This window comes from Barbus barbus, assembly GCF_936440315.1.
Source record: "Barbus barbus genome assembly, chromosome: 24".
Taxonomy (NCBI): domain Eukaryota; kingdom Metazoa; phylum Chordata; class Actinopteri; order Cypriniformes; family Cyprinidae; genus Barbus; species Barbus barbus.
In genome coordinates this window covers 6,303,242-6,325,099 of record NC_136752.1, presented here as the reverse complement: position 1 = coordinate 6,325,099, position 21,858 = coordinate 6,303,242, and the positions used below count along the sequence as shown (strand labels likewise).

General features: G+C 37.2%; 2 protein-coding genes across 5 annotated transcripts in view; one reads left to right on the top strand and one right to left on the bottom strand.

Moving 5' to 3' along the window:
* The first annotated feature begins 727 nt into the window (after nt 1-727).
* ccnk (cyclin K) lies at nt 728-8,841 on the top strand. Of its 3 annotated transcripts, none has more exons than XM_079375212.1 (11): nt 728-859; nt 1,575-1,842; nt 1,958-2,039; nt 2,593-2,724; nt 2,814-2,919; nt 3,010-3,067; nt 5,028-5,197; nt 5,372-5,574; nt 5,699-5,732; nt 5,840-5,908; nt 7,215-8,841. In XM_079375212.1, the coding sequence occupies exons 2-11, from the start codon at nt 1,640-1,642 to the stop codon at nt 7,787-7,789; spliced, it is 1,632 nt and encodes a 543-aa protein (XP_079231338.1). In that variant the 5' UTR covers nt 728-859; nt 1,575-1,639; the 3' UTR covers nt 7,790-8,841. The 3 variants fall into 3 exon arrangements, with proteins under 3 accessions (XP_079231338.1, XP_079231340.1, XP_079231339.1); XM_079375214.1 differs by having other exon boundaries at nt 735-859; nt 1,646-1,842; XM_079375213.1 differs by having other exon boundaries at nt 739-859; nt 1,560-1,842.
* A 747-nt stretch (nt 8,842-9,588) lies between these two features.
* The window catches only part of ccdc85cb (coiled-coil domain containing 85C, b), a 41,611-nt gene continuing 29,341 nt past the window's right edge, over nt 9,589-21,858 (bottom strand). Inside the window, exons 5-7 of one of the 2 annotated variants that reach the window (XM_079375638.1) lie at nt 16,236-16,328; nt 14,376-14,474; nt 9,589-12,734 (exon numbers count right to left, since the gene is read on the bottom strand). In XM_079375638.1, coding sequence (XP_079231764.1) covers nt 12,645-12,734; nt 14,376-14,474; nt 16,236-16,328 — 282 coding nt within the window. In that variant the 3' untranslated portion in view covers nt 9,589-12,644. The remainder of the gene's footprint in view (nt 12,735-14,375; nt 14,475-16,235; nt 16,329-21,858) is intronic. The other variant, XM_079375639.1, reaches the window with a different exon arrangement.

The window sequence follows — 21,858 nt, the reverse complement described above, 5'->3', positions numbered from 1 at the left end:
GTAGTTACTTTGCTCTTAAATAGGGGTTTGTTGCATGCATTTGTATTAGATCAGTAATATCTCCGCATATCTCATTCTCAAAATCTAATTCTTTCAAGCGCTAGAATGCATTTTTGTTGTTTGGGGTGAATTTGCTTTTAATTTTCTCCAAAACTGTATAAAATTACTTGAAAATTAATACAGTGATAGACAGGGTCACTCTGAACAAATATTAACTGAAAGAATGAGCAAACAATATATATATATATATATGTATATATACACACAAACACAAACATTTAAATGAAAAAATAACAATGAATAAAAAACATTAATATGAACATTTATTAACATTAATATGATAATTACAATACAAACGTTTATGTACGAAGGTAATGTATTTACAAACATAAAAAAAAAAAATAATAATAATAAAAGGAATCGTAAGTGCACGATTAGACGCGCAAGACAAAAAATAAGCGCGGCAATATAATATAATAATATTTAGCAAATATAAGTAGCTAAACAAACATGAGTGTTTGTTTTTGGTAACTTTCAGGACATGTCAGTGACCATAACACTTACTCCATGAGTTGAGGATGGCGTACAGTCAGTCAGGAGGTCATTGTAGATAATGTTTTTATCTGTATAATTTAATGAGGTTCTTTATGTCTTTTGGTGTATAATTCCTCCACGCCTGCAGGAGGCGCTAATGCGGCTCCATTGGGTTTAACGGCGCAAGAGCGCTGCTGAGTAGACGCTAAAGAAGACGCGCTGTAAATGGCCGCCTACATGTCGTGAATGTGAAGACTGACAAAGATTAAAATTTTATCTAACTGCTCAACTCATCGAGATCATAATTGAATCGTATACCATAACGGTAAGATTACCGATTAGTTACGCATGTTTTTATAAAATGAAGAGTGAGTAATTAATCTGATCTTCCGCGAGCGGTTTTGAACGCACTGTCAAACTGAATCGAGGGATAACAGATCAAACTGCTCTTTTCACATAAACATCAGATTTACTGCATAATCAGCTACTAATATTATATGTGATCAGAGATATCTGGTGTTCAGGGTGGTCTGTAGCTGATGGTACTTGAGCTCATCTCGCATAGAGTTTAAATGTGATTTATTTACTGTGATTTTCCTCATAATAACCATGACGCAATACAGTTTGGTGGATTTCATGAGAACTGTCTTCATAACTGAAATTATGTTTGGCTCTAAGTCAAGAATATTTGTAGTGTTTGCTAGAATTGAATTGTTTTTAAAGCTGTCTGAATTGTGTGTATACAGTGTTGTACATCATGCTTTTGTTGTGAAAGGTACTGGAATTCAGAGTTGTGTTGGGTGTTAATTATAGCTTTGTAAAGTCTTTACCTTTAGTAGAAGTGCCAAGCCACATTTGTTTATATAGCACTTCAACAGTTTTTCTTTTAACCCAGCTTTAAGCAGTAAAATTACTGTTGTAAAATGTATTAATTATAAAACTAGCTTTAATCTCAGCTTTAAAACAGCTCGGTTTAGTTCAAATTCATCCGATAGTGTGACAAATTGATGATGTTTTCTGAATAGTAATTGTCTTTTAAGCATACGTGTGCTGTCCAACGGCGGCCCGATAGTCTGGTTTGGCATCAGCTGTCACTTCCTTCCAAATGAAGGACGGCAAGGAGAACTCTAACACCGCTGCTGGAAGTTTTGCCACAAATCTGGACCACACAAAGCCATGCTGGTACTGGGACAAGAAGGATCTGGCCCACACCCCGTCCCAGTCCGATGGCCTGGATCCAGCCACAGAAGCCCGGTACAGGCGAGAGGGAGCCCGGTTCATATTCGACGTCGGGACACGTCTGGGACTGTATCCTTCTAATGCTGCCATTTACAACTTATTACCATATTCAGTTTCAGTTCTGTGTAATAATGATTTTTAAATATTAATAGGTTTTTTATATTATCCTTAACCAGTTTTTAAGACATTATGACACTCTGGCAACTGGAATAACATACTTTCATCGTTTTTACATGTTTCATTCTTTCAAACAGTTTCCCAGATATGTAAGTACAACATGCTCTTGAAAATCTGATCATTTTACATTTGATGCATTTTGGCAGATTATTTATTTCTTTTCATCCTTTGTTTATAGGCTTATACATATAGGTTTATAGATATAGCACTGCTTTGTGTGTAGCGGTAACTGGGTTAATTTATCATTTATTTATTCTAATATCAGAATTTTCTGACATCATTTGAATTACGATTCCAATGTTCAAATTCCAAGAATAGGGCCTTTTAATGATTATTAGTTAGTGTTTATTGTTTTTACTAGGTGGACATATCACTGTTTATTGATATTCTCTAATAAAGTCATTTATTTTATCTTGATTCGTGCTTTGAATTAAACCTATTTAATCTACAAAAGCCAAAAATTGCTGCTTGGTCCAAGTTGTGATTATATAGAGTTATTTGGAGTAAAAAACGGTTTTATAATTTTGATGGCTTTTCAAATGTTGAAAAAACAAAAGGGACGGAGTAAACGCAGTGTCTATGTTCGGATGTTGCACACTCTAAATGTAGTCGTGTTTAAAAGCTTTATGCTTCTCTCTACAGGTGACTGGGGCTTGTTGTCTTTTCCTGGCTGGTAAAGTGGAAGAAACCCCCAAGAAGTGTAAAGACATCATTAAAACGGCTCGGAGTCTGCTCAATGATGTGCAGTTTGCACAGTTTGGAGATGATCCAAAGGTTTGCAATCCATTCTAAACACAAGTTCTCATTCTTCTGATGTTCCTACTGTATTAAACATCGCTGTGTTTCATGAAATGCCTTCACAGGAAGAGGTCATGGTCCTGGAAAGAATTTTACTCCAGACAATCAAGTTTGATTTACAAGTTGAGCACCCCTACCAGTTTCTGCTGCGCTATGCTAAACAGCTCAAAGGTATTAATGGGGTTAAGACGTATATATTTTTAATATTTTAATAATATTGCTTTGTTGTGATGTTAATCCTCTCATGCTTTGATTTTTCAGGGGATAAGAACAAAGTTCAGAAGCTTGTGCAGATGGCGTGGACCTTCGTCAATGACAGGTTGGACTGTAATTCATTCATTTATTTATTCATTTCCAACAATGGTACTGTATTTACATTTTTTTTGTATCAGAAAGTTGTCCCCATGATTCTGTGATTATTCAGTTGCTAGCATACATGCATAGTGTTATTATAATGAACTAAAATCATAAAAAATGCCAAAGCAACATTTTAAATTTTCATTTAATTTAATTTGATGTACTAAAATTCTTAGTTAATGATGACCACGATTATTATATATATATATATATATATATATATACACACACACACACACACACACACACACACACACAGAGTCATGTGAAAAATTGAATTCCACGGTGTTCGGTATCAGAACATAATAATAATAAAATATCTGGTCCTTGGCAGGTCTTAAAATTTGGAAAATAAAACCTCAGATGAAGAACAACACATGTCATAGTACACCTTGTCATTGTTTATTTAACAAAAATAAAGCCAAAGTGGAAAAGCCATGTGTGACAAAGTTAGTACACCCTTATTGTTAACACAAGAATTAAGAGGGTAAGTAGCAGTCGGGCACTGCTAATCAAATACCTTTGATTAACTGATCATCAGCAAATGAGAGCACCTCCATAAAAGCAGATGTTTTGGCAGTTTACTGGTCTAGAGGCTTCAGGTGTGTGTTAACACAAGGCCAAGGAGGTAAGACATCAGCAATGATCTGAGAGAAGCAATTGTTGCTGCCATCTGTTTGAGAAGAGTAACAGTGAAGAAGATTATACACAAATGGAAGATGTTTAAAACAGATGCCAATCCTCCCAGGAGTGGACGTCCCAGAAAATTCACCCCAAGATCAGACCGTGTAACACTTAGAGAAATGGCAGACAACCCAAGAACTACACCTCAGACTCTACAGGCCTCAGTTAACATGTTAAATGAAAAATATGGGACAATAATGCCATGTTTGGAACGGAAGAAAGCCTCTTCTGTCTAAAAAAAAGCACGGCAGCACGGTTTATGTCTGCAAAGTCGCATCTGAACAAACCATAAGACTTCTAGAACAGATGAGACCAAAGTGAAGATGTCTGGCCATAATGCACAGCCCCATGCTTGAGGTGAAAACCTAAAGAGCATATCAGCACAAACACCTCATAGCAAATGCTACACATGTTGGTGGAGGGCTGATGATTTTGGGCTTGTTTTGTAGCCACAGGACCTGGGCACCTTAATCGAGTCGACCATGAACTCCTCTGTGTACCAAAATATTCTAGAGTCAAATGTGAGGACATCAGTCCGACAGCTAAAGCTGGGCCAAAACTGGGTCATGCAACAGGACAATGATCCCAAGCACACCAGCAAATCTACAACAGAACGACGGAAAAGAAAAGAATCGAGATGTTTCAATAGCCAGTCAAAGTCCAGAGCTCATCCTGACTGACATGTTGTGGCGAGAGCTGTGCATAAACAAATGCCCACAAACCTCAATAAACTGGAGCAACGTTGTAAAGAAGAGAGGGCCAAAATTTCTCCAGAAAGATTATTACTTCTAAAAGTGGATTTACAGGCAACTGAATCATAGGGTGTCCTAACTTTCACACATGGCTTTTCCATCTTGGCTTTATTTTTGTTAAATAAATAATGACACGGTGTGTTATTTCATGTGACGTTGTTCATCTGAGGTTTTATTTTCCAAATTTTAAGACCAGCCAAGGATCAGATCATTTTTTATGTCCTGATACAGAAAACCATGGAATTCAACAGGGTTTCCAAACTTTTTCACATGACTTCTAATGTTAGATTTATAAGATAAAAGTTGTTCAGGGGCGCACAGTTTGTGACATTTAAACCTTTTAATATTTAGGCATTTAATTTTGGACATTGTTGTTTTGCACCAAAAACCGAAAGAATGTTTAAAGGCCTCTTTTTACAAGTAAATTATTTAACGTGTCATCATTGATTCTTCTGCAGTTAATTACGTGTGTTTGTGTATTTCCAGCCTTTGCACAATGTTGTCCCTTCAGTGGGAGCCAGAGATCATAGCAGTGGCAGTCATGTACCTCGCTGGCCGGCTGTGTAAGTTTGACATTCAGGAGTGGACGTCTAAGCAGTCGTCTCGGCGCTGGTGGGAGCAGTTTGTACAGGATGTGCCGGTGGAGCTGCTGGAGGGTAATCACATTAACATTTGACAGCGTGCATTTCAAACTTTCTCTATGCCTCTCCGCCAAAATATTTATTTGGATATAGGAAAAAATAACCCTAGCTGTCTAGTTTTTCATGTTATGATGCACTGCCCACTTCCAGCATTTCATGATCTCTATACCCTTGTCTTGTGTTCTTCAGACATCTGCCACCAGATTCTGGATTTGTACTCTCAGGGTAAGCAGCCGATACCCCAGCAGCCTCAGATACAGGAGAAAGAGAAACCGCCACCCCCTCCTGCCGCCCAGCCCGGCCAGTCAGGGGGGCAGAACCCACCTGCTCAACCTCCCTCCAAGAAAAACTCCCCCCAAGCCAGCCCACCCGCCAAGATTAAACGCCAACATGTAAGTAAAGCATTTGCGGTTAGATATATTATGGATTACTCACATTTGTGACCGAAAGCTATTTCAAGTCACTACCCTGGCACCCTGACTTTTATTTGGACTCATGTTTTATTTTGTTTTGTAGGTCTCTCCTAAAGATGAACCTAAAGCCCCAACAGGTAAGTCATTCTGGACATTTTTATAGTGTCATAATAATGAATGTCAATTGTGAGATGATGAATTTCCTGTTGTATCAAGTGCTAATTTCTCTCTGTCTCTGAAACAGAGCAAGTTGGGTCTAAGATACCACGTTTGGAGAGTCCTATGCCCCCTCTCCCTGTGTCCCAACCCCCAGGTGAGGTTTTCTATGTTTTGAAATAGGTTTGGTAAAAGTACATTGCTCATCATATACAAATAAATTAATAATAATAATAATCTAATTTTATTGTTTGCATAACCTTTATGGTATTTTCTAATGAGGTTATAGGACAATTTTGAAATTATCTTGGCATTTCACAATAGGTGACTGTGCTTCCTGTTACTTCAGACTAATTGCTTTTAGTAATACACACATACACTGACTACTGTTTTTTAGTTTTGTTTTTTATAAACACTATTTTTAATAGAAATTAATACTTTATTTTCAGCAACAATTATTTGAATTGATCAAAAGTGTCAGTATAGACATTTATAACAGTAATTTCATTCTATTCATCACAGAATCCTAAAAAAAAAAAGTTTCTTGAGCACCAAATTAGCATATTAGAATTATTTCTGAAGGATCATGTGACACTCAAGCCTGGAGTAATGATCCATTACTGAAATAAATTATGAAATTATAAAAAAGTTATTTTAAAATGGAATCAAATTTCACAATATTGTATTTTAATTCACTATTTTTGATATATACAAATAAATGCAGCCCTGACCATTTTTATTTTCTAAAACCTTACCAACCTCAAACTTTTGAACAGTAGTGTATATACTAGTGCTAGTAATATACTAGTACTCAGAACTCACTTTAAACATCATCCATTGTTCGTAATAACTTCCTTTTACGATCACATGTGTATACACACACACTTTGGGCGGCCATTATAAAATTAGCCCAAAAAAACGCAACCCACAGCTCTGTAATTTTTCCCGCGACTGTATTTTCAAAATAGCCCAATTGTGCGGGAAAACTGTGACCCTGGCAACACTGGTTGGCTGTACCCTTATCACATATGAGTATTCATATCTCTCGCGCACTGTCGCTCGCTCTCTTTCTCTCGGACACACTCGCTCTCTCTCTCCGCATTCGCTTCACTTTTGTCGAGTTCGGCGCCTCATAATCACACAATCCCTGCGTCCCAATGTGCATACTATACACCCTATCTGCCCTGAAATGACTAATATCACATAGAATTTAGGATGGATAGTATGCATATTGAGATGCAGGCAATATAGATTACCTTCCATGCTGCGATGACGGCAAGAATTTGGGGTCAAACCTTATCAAACAATTAATTTGCGTTATAAAAATATTAACGTGTTAAAATGTTTTGATTAATCGCATGCGTTAATGTTGACAGCCCTAGTATATACACGTAATGTAATGATGTTTGTTAATGAAAGCTATTATAATTGATGCTATAGTAACATGTCTGTATGACTTCTAGATCGCAAGGCTCCATCTGTCATCCCAGCTCCTCCCGCTGAAGCAGAACCAGTCACATCAGCTGATATGGATCCAGCACAGGGCCCGGCTCCTCCTCTGCCACACGGGGCCCCGCCCCCTCTACCTCACCGCCCGCCACCCCCTCCTCCCTCCAGCTATATCATGGGAATGTCCACATCCAGTTCGTACATGTCCGGCGAGGGATTTCAGAGTCTGCAGTCCATGATGAAGACCGAAGCGCCCTCCTATGCACCCATGCCCCCTTCATTCGGCCTGCCGTACCACCCGCACCCCCACTATCCACATCCAAACCCCCCGCCTCCAGGCCCTCCGCCTCCAAACTCTTACCCTCCTCCCAATCTGCCCCCACCCACCCCATCTTACCCCCCTCCAGGCTACAACCCCAGCTATCCCCCTCCGCCCCCACGTATGCCACCAGGGCACAATGTGCCCCCTCCGGTAATGGGCTTACCGCCCTCTGGGTACCCACCTCCACCCGGCCAACCTCAGGTGCCGCTGCCGCCCCACGGCATGCCGCCTGTGGCAGGAATGAACAGAGGGGCTTGGATGAGATGAGAGGTGATTAAATCAGTCCTTCACATCTTGATTTAGGCCCACGATACATGTTCCTGTATACAATATACACAGTCTGTATCGGGTTTATTTGTATTCTGATTCAGGTTTCACAGGAAGGTACAGACATTTCAGCTGCCGAGATCAGCGCTGGTTGAATTGGAGTGTCTGGGAGTTCATGAAATACTGCAATACTTCACTGTTCTGTAGACTTTATATCCACTCATGCGATTTGAAGGGATAGTTCACCCCAAAATGAAAAGCTGATGTATTTACTCTCCCTCGTGTTGTTCTAAACCTGTATGCAAAAGAGAATTTTGAAATATCTTCATGGATATTTTCCATACAGTGGTTCACATTGAGCATGGTTGGTTAATCTACAAAAAGGTCCATACAACTTGTGATCTATGACTTGGTCCATATGATGTTTTTGAAGTCATATAATAGAGCTGTTTTCAGCTTTTTTCTATATTATGTGGTTTCAGTTACACATTTCTCAAGTAGTAAGGATTACTTCATATTGTTTTTTCGGGGCAATATGAATGGTTTTTACATGAAAAGATCTGACAAGATGTTAAGATAAAAATAAATAAATAAATAAATAAAGAGAATTTTTCTGTTTGGGAGAAACTATCCCTTTAAATTTGTTCACATCACTTACATTCCAAACCCATTTCTGTTAATGAATTATGAATTTTTGGTTGTACATATGATTTATTCTGTATTACCTTTAGAGAGCCTTTTTTCAGTGTTATGTATTCACCCCCCTTTGGCTTTGCTTTTTAGTTGGTGTGTTGCAGAATTCATATTATTTTCTTGGGGAAAATGTCCCACAAATCATCCTCAGCAGTCCTTTTATTCAGATGCGTTTCTGGCATCTTTGACTGACCTGAGATCAAGTGCGTTGATTGATGGACATGTTCGTTCTATAGTTTCCCGTATGTGCCTTAGTTTGGTTAGTATTTAATCAGCAAAGGACTTGCTATGCTCAACTACCTTGTGTTTGCCTGTTGATTCTTTTTAGGCAGATAATAAAAGTCTTTTTCCCCTTATGCATTTACTTGGTTGTGTCTTGTTTTAAATTGCATTACTGTCAGGCTATGAATTATCAGAGAATGTAATTTAGTCTTTAATTAAAGCACATTAAATACACACATTGTGTTACACAAGGTTTAAAAATGATATGGTTTAACATGAGAATACTGTAGGCAAGCTCCGTACAAACCTTGCCTGTGCAGTTCAAAATGATACAAACAAGCTCCTGGATGGAAAGATGGAAGTTTCACAAGATATATCCAAGTATACTTTTATAAATGAATACTTTATTAAAACTTGGATTACATTAATAAACTACATTATATTGTGTAATGTAAACAGGTTTAGGTTTTATTCTTATATGTGACCCTGGACCACAATATACCTGTGCTACTTATGACTGCTTTTGTGCTCCAGGCTCACATATTTGCATTAACAGTAAGTTACCAAACGTTTTATTTGTTTAGCTTAAAATATTAACTTTTTCATATGTCTTTTCCATATGAATTTTTTTATGCCTCATTGTGCATACAATATGTATTATGTATATACAAAATGCAAGCCCTGCAAACAAAACTTTACAAGCTCAAATGACTAATTTTTGTACTAAATAACATGCGCTAACAAACAATTTAAGCGTTTTGCATGTGAAGTATTCAATGTGTATTATATATAAAAGTGTGGTCACAATACACTGATTCGTGTTTAATTTTGTGAGGTTGTCAATGAGATGAAATCAGTGTAAAAAGGAGTCATTTCCCTTCATTACCTTTAGGGGGCCCAATTCTCCAACATTTATTTTATTATTTTGCATTTTGCACAGTTGCTTTGATACAGTATGCATGGTTTAAAAAAAAAAAAAACATTTTGTTCATGGGATTTGATATTGCCTAATTTAGCAAGTGACATGAATTTGCACCTAAATCACATAAACGAAACATTAGAATGGTTAATTGCATTTATCAGTGTTCTTCCCCCTGCTGTTGGCAACCCTATCAGATCAGCCTTGTGGCCTATTCTCAGGGTCACAACTCACCATTTGAGAACAACCGAACAAAATATCCCAAAGTACATGTTTGGCATAGATAAACTTCAAATTATTGCCCTAGGTTCTAGACATCTGTTAATATACAATAATGTCCTCTATCACAGCAATGCTGGGATTTCACATAGTTTATGATACATGATTTATTTAAATGAACTGAATTAAATCAACACTGAGCTAAATAGAAACAGATCTGCTTTACAGTTCAAATTTAAGTTGTTTCATATTTTGTAACAATTGTTGCAAGTTATTCTCCAATCCATTGCTGTAAAGCTGCTTTAAAACAGGTGCTCTATAAATAAATGTGACGACATAAAGCAATAGTTTGTTTATTGACTAAATCGTCTGGTTCACTTTGTACACCTTTACCATAAAATGTCTCCTGCAGTCATGCTCGCAGCTATGAACACTTAAGACAGGATAAAGCTCAGAGATTTTACACAAGAAAACAACACAGGGAGTAGGTGCATAGGTTCCAAATAAAACCCCATGCACAAAAGAGGCAGCACATGCCAAATAAAACCATCCCCAAAAAATCAAGGCTTTGTGTTGAGACCGCTTTCGAAGAGAAACGTCACTTTATCTGTTTAGGATCTGCTTGCAACTCCTTTCATTAACAACAATGGCAAGCTCTCATGTTTGTAACAGGTGGGTCAAAACTCATTGCCAGCCAATCAAATGCACTCTTAATAGAGAAAACACCTCTGGTTAATTCATGTTAGGACTCTTTCTTGACAATTACGTATTTTGGCTATGTTCGGAATACTCATCAAAATGCAGCATACAATATATTGCACAATATTGTATCCCACAATGCAATGTGCTCGGCCTTCAGAATGAAGACAGAACTGAATTAGTTGCAATTTGAAATATTTCTTGACTTTTTAATCAGACAACGCTACTGTTTACTGTTGTACAATGTGTGCTGTTTTATATACTATTTCTTTTATTAACATAGTATTTATTGCACAATAATATGCTAGTTTTGCATTCTGAACACAGCCGTCGAATTTCATTTATAAGCATGACTGTTTTTGAACTCAGCGGTTTATTTGACATTGAAAAGAATATCAGGAAAAAGAGACACATACATTATTGCTGACATGCATTTAAATTAGCTGAACATCACTTGCTATATCCAGACCTTGATCACTATTTAAGATTAATGTTTAACAATAGTTATCTGCTGAATAGCAGGCCCTGCAGACTTTTGAGGGAAAATGTGTGGAATTTAAACATGTGTTAAATGGTGCTGAAAGTGCTTTTTGATAACTGAAAGCATTATCAAATTAGCCAAAATATACAGTAAATGAACAAGCAAGGGAAGGGAAATATGCATAGCTTCTAATGGATTCCATGAGGGCTTGTGATAATTTCTCATCCAAAATAAACGACAATAATAATAACTGACGGTGATGGAGAATCCCCCTGCAACAACTACTTACCAGTAAATGCCCATGAAACTGAAAGTTTCCCTTCGTGGACTGAAATATTAAGTTGGGACAGGACATATTGATGGACTTGTCCACATTTTGAGACACAAGGCTGCTTTAATTTAAACTTATCTCTCATGCATTCATGTGGAGGTCAAAGTGGAGCATTGCATGTTTGTTTGTTTTTGAATCATGAGAAATGGCCTTCAAGAGTTTTAGATTTGTAGGCAAACTCCTAGGGTTGAAACAGATAGCCTAGACCTTTAAAACATTAGGTTAGCACAATTATTTCTGCCAATGCATCAGTCTCGACTGTTAACGAGTCAATCAAGGACTTAAAAAGGTTGGAAAAGGACAAAACTACTGTTTCAGACATGTTATGATGTATACTTGCGATTTCCCTAGACCTGAGAGACGTGATTGTCTAGCATGCACAGCACACCGTTTTAAAATTTGACATCTTAAATATACAAAAACAATGAATTTCATACGTGACCGCCGTTTTGTTTCTTTCATACAGGAACAGGGACAAATCTAATTCAGCATGTTTTGTGCTGCTTTTGTGTCTGAGTTGCATTGTTCAAAAAGTGTTGCGCCGTTAAGAAACCCCATACGCTGTTAAGTTGGTACTTATTAAAAACAGCTACTAGAAAAAGTAAAAATACTTAAAAAGACAACATAATAAAGTGACTTTTGTACATATCTTACATTGTCTTTCAGAGTCATTTATGTACATTACTTGCACAGGAAGGGTACCAGAACACAGTGGAGTGAGTGAGCATTATCTGGCATCACTCTGAAAGGAGTAAACCACAGTTTGATGGACCCAACTTTGTCTAAAAGGGTGTAAGGAAACAATAATGGGGTTTCTGACATCACTGTTATGTTCAAACAATAATATGAGGTAAAAAAAAAAAAGAGGCAAGCTGACTGAACATGACATGCCAGTCATACACACTTCATGGGTTCAGTCCCAAATGACCCTCTCTTTTTAATGTTTCTTCTCTGAATCTACATTCGGTCAAATTGACCGTTGGGTAATTGTCAACTGAGTAGTCCAGAATTGGTCAATTCATACAAGATCCATTTCATCAATAAAGAAAAAAAATAGAATTAATAGTCAAACAATGTCATTTCAATGTGGATTATTGCTTTTCATTTTCACTGAAAATTGGAGTGTAGCGGTCCAGTGTTAATGGCAATAGTTGGACTCCAATTATTTGACATGGATGATGGGAGTGGACAGAAGTGTTTGTGTGTGCTGTTGATGCCGTGAGCAGTTTCTCAGTTTGGTCCTGCTGGAGTTTCATGGTGGCTGACCAGAAGGAGAGATGCTCCTCATGTGCTATAGAGGACCTTTGAACTGATTCCCAGAGAGCTGCTGTCGGATGGACGGCTTTGATCCTGCCGCGTCACCGAGCTTTCGCCACACCACCTGAACACAAAGGGACGAAGTCAAAAAAACCCCAGCTGTGCCACTTTTACAAAGACTGCAAAATCTGCATCTTATAAGATGTTGGCATTTTCAATGCTCTCCTTTCTTATTTAGAACTTATACTTAGAATTTAGAACCTATATTTAAGAATGAACGGATTCATTTTGTATGTTCGATAATATTTTGTCTAAATAACAAAAACAATACAATTTATGAGTAAATTTAGACATCGCAGTGGTACAGTCAGAAGATGGATTACCATTTTCAGATTTGAATTTAAAGATTACATTTGCAAGTGTTTAAATCTTAGGGCCAGATTTACAAATTAGAGTGAGACCACAATCCCAAAAAAGCGTCGATGGTAGTGGAAAGTTCTGCTGTCAATGTGCAAATGAAAGACCAATGCAATCTACCAGTGCAAATTAGCAGCTATCGCAGCCATGTCAAGAGCAAAATGAGTTATGCTTTTTTTTGGGCATTAAATAATGGTGCATACCAGTAAACTAACTACTGCTAACCTTAGTTGCATGATATATTTAAACACAGTCCTCCCCTACATTTTGCATCTGAACAGGAAACTACATATGCAACAAATGCAAGGGTCAGCTGCAAACATAACCGTCCATGCCTTCTCATTGCTAATTTTTCACTGCGTGTCTTCAGTAAGTCCTATACTTTAGTATAGGGGTCAATTCTCACTATTAAGTAGTTGCTTATTAGCATGCCTATTATTAACATATTGGCTGTTTATTAATACTTATGTAGTGCACATTCTGCACGACCATATTCTACATCCTGCCCAATACCTAAATTTAACACCTACCTTACTAACTACTACGAAGCAGCAAATTAGGAGTTTATTGAGGCATTAGGAGTTTGTTAACAGCAGTGACCTCTCACACCTTAGTAGTAGTTTCTTTAACGCCAGAAGAGGGTTTGCATTGGCACAAACTGTGAGTAAATCCTTTTAATGTCCAATTAGCATTAGATGATGGAAAATGTAATCAAATGTAACCAAAAACGTAATGGAATCTAAGGTGGAATGAGCATGGATGATTAAACATTAACCTTTTAAAAAATGAAAATAAATTATAATTGGGATGCACAATATATCATTATAATCAGCTAATATTATAATTGTCCCTTTTTCACAAAAAGCTTTTTGATTGGCGTATTTAACATTATGTTACAATCACCCATAGAAAGTAAGCGCAAACAAGCCAAAACATTCATCAAGAACTCTTATGAACAGAGTTCACAATGGTGTTGAACAGGCCAGGAGTTTCCAGGTGAGAAGGACAGAGGTGTTATTGTGCTCAGAGCTGGATTTCTTCATTCATTCCCACATTCCACGGAGGGGCCAACATACAGATCAAACTATCATGAGCTCTGTGTTCCAACCTGTCCATTCACTGACCCCTCCATAAACTACAGCCTTCACGAGGAAGTGGTGACAAATAGGAATATGTATTTACATTCAAATAAGTAAAAGCTAATATGGTGTACAGCAACAGGTGCTAAAGTTGATAGGATTGATCAGGTTGAACTAGCAAAGGGTCGGAGCATCACATTTTTGGATCGTGCACGATGTGTTTTAGCAAGCATGACAGAGTTATCGCAAAAATCAAAAGAAGCACTCACATTGCACATCTCTCGCACTACGGCTTTCTCTTTCTCACTCAGGTCTTCTTCACTTTCTTCTGGAAGCTGATTGTCCAGATTATCATGGACCTGCAGAACCTGTTAATACCGTATATGGTCAAGAGCATCTTTTAAAACCAGATCAAACAGTCATACCGTACTGTACATTTCCAGAAAAAAGAAGGACAAAGAAAAGTTTTGTATTTGACATGTAAGCAATAAGGTACGAGAGGTTTAATAAAACGGTTACCACACAATAAAAAATATTAAAACCCAAAATGTATGAATTTACGAAAGTTCGTTAAATGCAGTCCTTCCGCTAAAAAACAGTAAACGGCAAGAAAATGTTCCGAACATGCCTCTGATCTAAACAGAGAATAGGAGCTCTCATCTGCTGTCATTTGTTTTAATACCATATATGATATTTTCCTCACACACATACATCTGCTTATCTCTCTTTGCTTATCTCATCTGTTTTCCGTCTTTTAGTTTTAAAACAGACCGATTTGCGGCACAGCGCGAGTTTGCAAGCGCCATTACAGTGTAAACTGATGGACATACAGAATCATACCTGAAACAGAAAACTAATAAATTCAGTAATATTCCCTCCTCACTTCGGAAACCGAAGACGTCCACACAGACACACTCTGCGTGAGAAGCGTTTATTTAGACTGGGGAAGGGCGGGGTCTCAAAATTTAAGATGAAAGATGCAACATAACGCCAGCAGGGGTTAAAAACTAAAATCTTAAGATAAAAATCTTATGGGTTTGAAATGAAGTGTGTATATATACAATGGTGGCCAAAATGATTAGAACACTAGTATTTTCACCAGCTAAAAAATGGTTTTAAGTCAGTTTTTTCTATCTTTTCTTGTAGCGTGTCAGTAGGAAATATCAGTTTACATTTCCAAGCATTCATTTTGCTATTAATTGTAATAATCCAGTGAGATTTTTGTTCGCATAAGGAGTCTGACAACAGCCAGTGCTCCACACAGAGATCTGATCTGATCATCATCATCCAGTCTGTCTGGAATGACATGAAGAAACTGAACAAACTGAGACAGACTAAATCCTGAAGAACTGTGGCAACATCTCCAAGATGCTTCAAGAAACCTACCTATATAGCCTATATGCAAACAGAACTTTTGAGAGATTTTTTTCCCCCCACAGAAGTAAAATAACTTTCTTTAGTTATTTCAATGACTAACTGGTATCAAGGTGATTTTTAGTGAATTTATGAATTCAGTTCCTGATTTATGAATTCAGTTCAGGTGTCCTAGCAAACTAACCACAGGTGTAGTTCACAATGACTATGAACATATTCCACTGACATTTGTGACCCTGGACCACAAAACCAGTCATAAGTGTCATTTTTTTTCTGAGATTTGAATAAATAGGACAATATTTGGCTGAGATGCAACTATTTGAAAATCTGGAATCTGAGGGTGCAAAAAAAATCGCCTTTAACGTTGTCCAAATGAAGTTCTTAGCAATGCATATTACTAAATTAAGTTTTAATATATTTATGGTAGGAAATTTACTAAATATCTTCATGGAACATGGTCTTTACTTAATATCCTAATGATTTTTGGCATAAAAGAAAAATTGATCATTTTGACCCATACAATGTATTTTTGGCTGTTGCTACAAATATACCCCAGCGACTTGAGACTGGTTTTGTGCTCCAGGGTCACATTTGAGCAGAACATGTTCAAACGCTTAGTTTTGAACAGTATACTGTTTTATCAATTGTAACCTGTTTTTTTTTTCAACGTTTTGATTAAAAAGCTCTATATAGCTGTTTTTTTCTATATTTAAATACATTCTGTTTGGTTTGATAGCGTGTGAAAATGTGTGTACCTTCATGGCATGAACCACAGCTTCAGGTTTCTGTACAGATGAGACAAACCCGGTGGAAGGAGAAGACTCACTGGTCTGTAGCCTTCCAGTCCCCTGGAGAAGAAAACACATGTTAGTTTGCTCCTGGCCAACATACTGGTTAAAAGGACCATATTTCTTCTTCTTTTTTTTTTTGGAATATGGTATCATAGAAGTATACACTACTGTTCAAATGTCTGGAGTCAGTAAGATTGGTTTCTGAAAGAAATTAATACTTTTATCAGCAAGAATGAATTATATTGATCAAAAGTGACAGTAAAATGTTTTCTTAATATGATCCAGGTTCTGTGACTCACTGATTTAATTGCTGGTTTAATTTAATTGGTTTGTTGAAAAATTATAATTTCAGGGTTGTCTCCTGCCTCCCTGTAACCACTTTTCAAACCAAACCAATGCCTTGTTGTAAAGGCTAAGGGCACAAACATCCTGCTGGAAAACATCACCTAAAACATAACATGAAACATAGTAGCTGGTTTATAGCTGGTCATTAGTGGGTCCAGTTTGGTTTAAACGGTTGACCAATGGAGGTGGAGAGAGGTAAATGTAACCAACACTGTAACCGATTTTTGTAATTTGAACAGTATTTTACTGTAATATGTACAGTAATATGCTGTAAAATGTATATACAGTATTTTACTGTAAACTGCAAAGGATTGTGGGGAAAATGTATATATTTTACAGTAAACTGCAAAGGATTGTGGGAAAATGTATATATTTTACAGTAAACTACTGTAAATTTACAGTAGTGAACTTGCCAGCGAAAAACTGACCAATGCAAGGGAGATTTCTTATTTACTGTTTGGTGGAAGCAGCGGTATAAGGACAAAAGAGAAACGTTGCACTGTTACCTGGACAAAAAGGTTAGTATATTATTTCTGTTTTATGCAAAACTGAGATATTTTAAGATGTTTTAACTTGTTAACAGCAAACTAACATTATTCATCGTGTCCTTTTTCATGTCGGGAGTTCTGACTGACGGCCGGATTAACGCCGCCATAACGATGATTACATCGACTGGTGAGTAAATTAAGGTCTCCTATGTTAGTCGAAATAAACCTTAGATAAACCGAGAAACACGTTTGTAGGTTCTGCTGCCCTTAATGCAAGATTTCAAAAACAAAATCTTTTGAAGAGTAGTGAAGGATAATATTCAACAGGATTCAACAGGAACAGGATGTTGGGGATAGGGATGTAACGGTATGAAAATTTCTCATCACGATTATAGTGACCAAAGTTATCATGGTTATCAGTATTATCACGGTATTGTTAAAATGTGGAGATGTTCAAAAAGTATCGACACATAAATCACTTCAACAAGTTTTATATTTAAAAATCAACAAACCGCAAATAAATTGATTCTGATTCTAAAATGATTTCTGTTTGCATAATCACTAAAACAATACCAATGATGTTCGGATTTTAAATGACAACTTGACTGACACCAGTTTAATAGCATGTTCAAATATCTAATGTAAATGTTCAAACAAAGCTTTGAAAAAGTTTCATATAAAGGTAAACCTCACATTTCAGACTGTAAATAAAGAAAAGGGTTAAATCAAAATGATAATTGATTTATAAATGATTATAGGCTATGTATTTTATCTGCTCCATAAATAATTCTAGATAACTTATCTGAATTGTTAAAATGTGTAGAATCCACATAAGCTTGTTTTTCAGTCAAAATTTATAGCAGGGCATGCAAATTCGATCCGTTTTTGGCCAGACAGAAACTGCTGCACACAGGCTGAATGTAAATATAAGTCTGTAAATTCACTCTCTGACAGCAGGTGGCGCTTTATATGGAAAAGCTGAATTACAGCTATTGTCAGCTCCGCGAACAAAGCAGTATTGCGATTAAAAACACTTCCTTTAGGTATTACATGGACCGAAGATGAAAACAAAATGCCATCGAATCGTTCTGAGTCAGAACCTTCAGAGGTACATTCATATAATTAATTCACTGATATATTCATTTGTACAATTCCCTCAGCACTCTTTTAAAACCTCCCAGCTTTTACGCCCTGTTTTCACTCAGAACGAAACTACTCTGCGCGCTGTGCGTATGTGAGACTGTTAAACTTAAAACTGCGCTTTACAGTATTTATTTATCGTGAGTTGTTCAAATCGTGGTCATCGAATACGGTTTTAATGATAATTAAAATATGAAACGGTAATACTAACCGTGGGGAATTTTATCATGATTTATCGTCAAATCGTTACATCCCTAGTTGGGGACACTTGATTTCTAGCGATTATCAATTTGATTTCACAGATACTATTTAAATTAAACTGAGCTAGACAATGACATCACTGAATTCAATAATGCCTTTAACTGAAAATTGAGTGTTTAATCTTATCATTATACATTACTGACACTCTATCCTCCAATTTGATACTGTTAAGTGCTTTGACACAATCTGTATTGTTAAAAGCGCTATATAAATAAAGATGACTTGACTTGACAGGATGTCTCAGAAGTAATTTTAAAGGGATCATATGATGCGATTTCAAGTTTTTCTTTCTCTTTGGAGTATTACAAGCAGTTTGTGCATAGATGAGATCCCTGAAGTTGCAAAGACTGAAGTCTCAAAACCAAAGAGATATTCTTTATAAACGTTAAGACTCTGCCACGCCTCCCTAAAACGGCTCATTAAAACACGCCCCCACATGTCTACGTCACGGTGTGGGAAGATTTGCAAAACACCGCCCAAACGTATATGCAAAGAAAGAAGGCGGAAGTATTATTCTCGCTGTAGTATTGTTGCTGCCGCTGGCGCCATGTCCTGGAGACGCTGTGTTTCGTTGTGAAAGAGAAAGTACTTTGTCTGGGCTTCCAAAAGAGGACACAACTAGAAATCAGTGGTTAAGTTGCATTTACAACACTGTTCCAGAACAGTTCAACCCAAATATCAGAGTGTGTGCAGCGCATTTTACGGAGGATTATTTCCTGAACCTGGAAGAGTAACGTTAGCCTACAATGCTGGCTTGCACAAAGGCTGTTTCTATAAAGTGGGGCAATTCCAGCTTTGCAAGGACAGTCTGACGCTTCTGACTCACAGCCTGTAAGTATGTTTCTGCTACTGACTATTCAAAGCGAGTTTTGAGCTGTGTAGAGTAGCGCTTGTTGTTTGTAATTTCTCCAATCACAAATGCAGACATGGTAATGTTTACGCGGCGCGATGCCACGCAACGCGTAAAAAGACAGTATAAGTCGTTATAATCAGTAATTATGTCCCCACTGGATGCAACAAATGCCTCGTTTATAATGGGTTTTATTAATTTATTGTCGTCTCGCTGGGACACGGCATCACAATATGGTAAGGGGGCGTAACTTTTCCAAATCATTATTTGGCAAATCACAATGCACTGGATAGCTGGCCAATCAGAGCACACCTCGCTTCTCAGAAGGATGAGCTTTGTAAATATCGGCGCATTTCAGAAAGGCGGGGCATAGAGGAGTAACACTACAGTATGTGGAAAATAATGTGTTTTTTGAACCTTAAACGGCATACACACATTGCATTACACCAAATACACAAAATAATGTTCTTTTTAGCAACGTCATATGATCCCTTTAATATGGTGAGGCAGACACAGCAGGTATAGTAAATGTGACTTGTGATATGAGGTATGTGATATGTTACTATCCCAGTGTTTCCCCTGCCATTATCTTAGGAGAGCGCCCGCCCTCCCAATGGCACCCCCCGCCCCCCTTGAAGGTCAAGTTCATTTTATTTAATTTTATTTTCTCTATAGCGCCAGATCACAACAGAAGCCATTTACAGTTACCTTTCCAATAGAACAGGTCTATACCTTGTTCTTTTATTAAACAAACTTTAATAGCCTTATGTTATTTGTCTAATTTACACGACGGCATGTCATTTCTGTCTCTAACGTTACATTACATTTGCGCGCCCCGATGCACACAAACGCGCACACACAAGTGAGCCCACTCCCACTAGTATTTGTAAATATTAAGCCGCAAAAACGACTATTTAAATATGACTTCTGCCTGTCTCTGTGTTAATGTATGGCGCAAACACATGGTTTTGTTTGCTACTCATACAGAAGCGCGCGTGAAACTTGACTAAATGAGGACATGAACAACATCTCCAGAACTGCTCTGAGAGTCACTTCATGAGCATCTGACCGTTTCATTTGAGTAAAACTATCCTCATATCATATACACACAGAAATGTAAAGGTATTCGCAGCAGCCCGTCAAAATAAAAGTTTGGGTTTCAATTGTAGACATTGCAGCAGAAATATATTCCCATTCTTCAGTAGAATGTACGTAAAAGCCTACTAAAATGATTAAAACCTTAATTTTAAGGAATAATCATAAAATATGTCTTCAATGTTTTAATTGTAATATTAAATCCCCTTTATTTTCCAAAAAAAAAAAAAAAAAAAGATTTGTTTAATTTTCATTAATTAAAAGATAAATTAAATGAATGCTTTTATGCCGGAAAAACTCTTTTTTATGCCCCCCCCCCCCCACTTCTTTTCACTATTTTTTCAACTCCAACATTTTGAATATGATCCTGGTTCTGTGACTCACTGATTTAATTGCTGGTTTGTTTGAAAAATGATAATTTCAGGGTTGTCTCCTGTCTCCCTGTAACCACTTTTCAAACCAAACCTACGCCTCGTTGTAAAAGCTAAGGGCATAAAGTTAAAAAACATAAAAAACATCCTGCTGGAAAACATCATCTAAAACCATTGAAACATGGTAGCTGGTTTACAGCTGGTCATTAGTGGGTCCAGTTTGGTTTAAATGGTCAACCAGAGGAAGGACAGAGTGGTAAATGTCACCAAGAGTTTTGTAGAAATTTGATGATTGCCCATTCATGTACATAGAATCCAAGATGACTGCAGAGTGAACTGGCTCTCCTAAAGAATATTTTCCCATCACCATCTTTTTTTGTTTGTTTTGTTTACCAGATTAGCAGCTACCAGAGAACTAGCTGATCTGGCAGATCACTGTGCACCAAAAAACAAACCAGCTCATATGCATTAATAACATCATGCAGTCCTGTTCTCATTGGTGATGTATTAACTAATTCCTCATTGTTAATTATCTGTCTTAACTCAGAGATATGAGGATCATTCATAATGAAAACTACGTTTCATCTAAAACATTCATCTTCGCTTAACATCGCACACAGCAGCCCAGACAGCTGTGGAGGACAAAAACCTCTGGTCGTGTTTAATCATTCATACCGCATGAAGAGAGCCGGACATGATCCGCATACATTCATGCTGATGATGACTGCAAAACACCCCATTTAAAAACACTGTGTGTTTCGCAGTGTGCCGTGTTCATGATGATCCAATATGCATCTAATACACCGCTCTATGTCTTTCATAAGAGAGCCTATCAATCAAAGCTGGAAGGAAGAACTCTCCATAATTTGAGATGGTTCCCATAGAAACACCATGCAGAAATCTATTTTTAAATGGTTGAACAAAGTCACTCTCACTCTATTTAGACCAAAAAGTGCTGACTAAAGTGGATAAACTCTAGTTTCAATTCTTAGAAAACTGGGGTTCAATAGAATTTGCATGGTTCTAATATGTAGAAA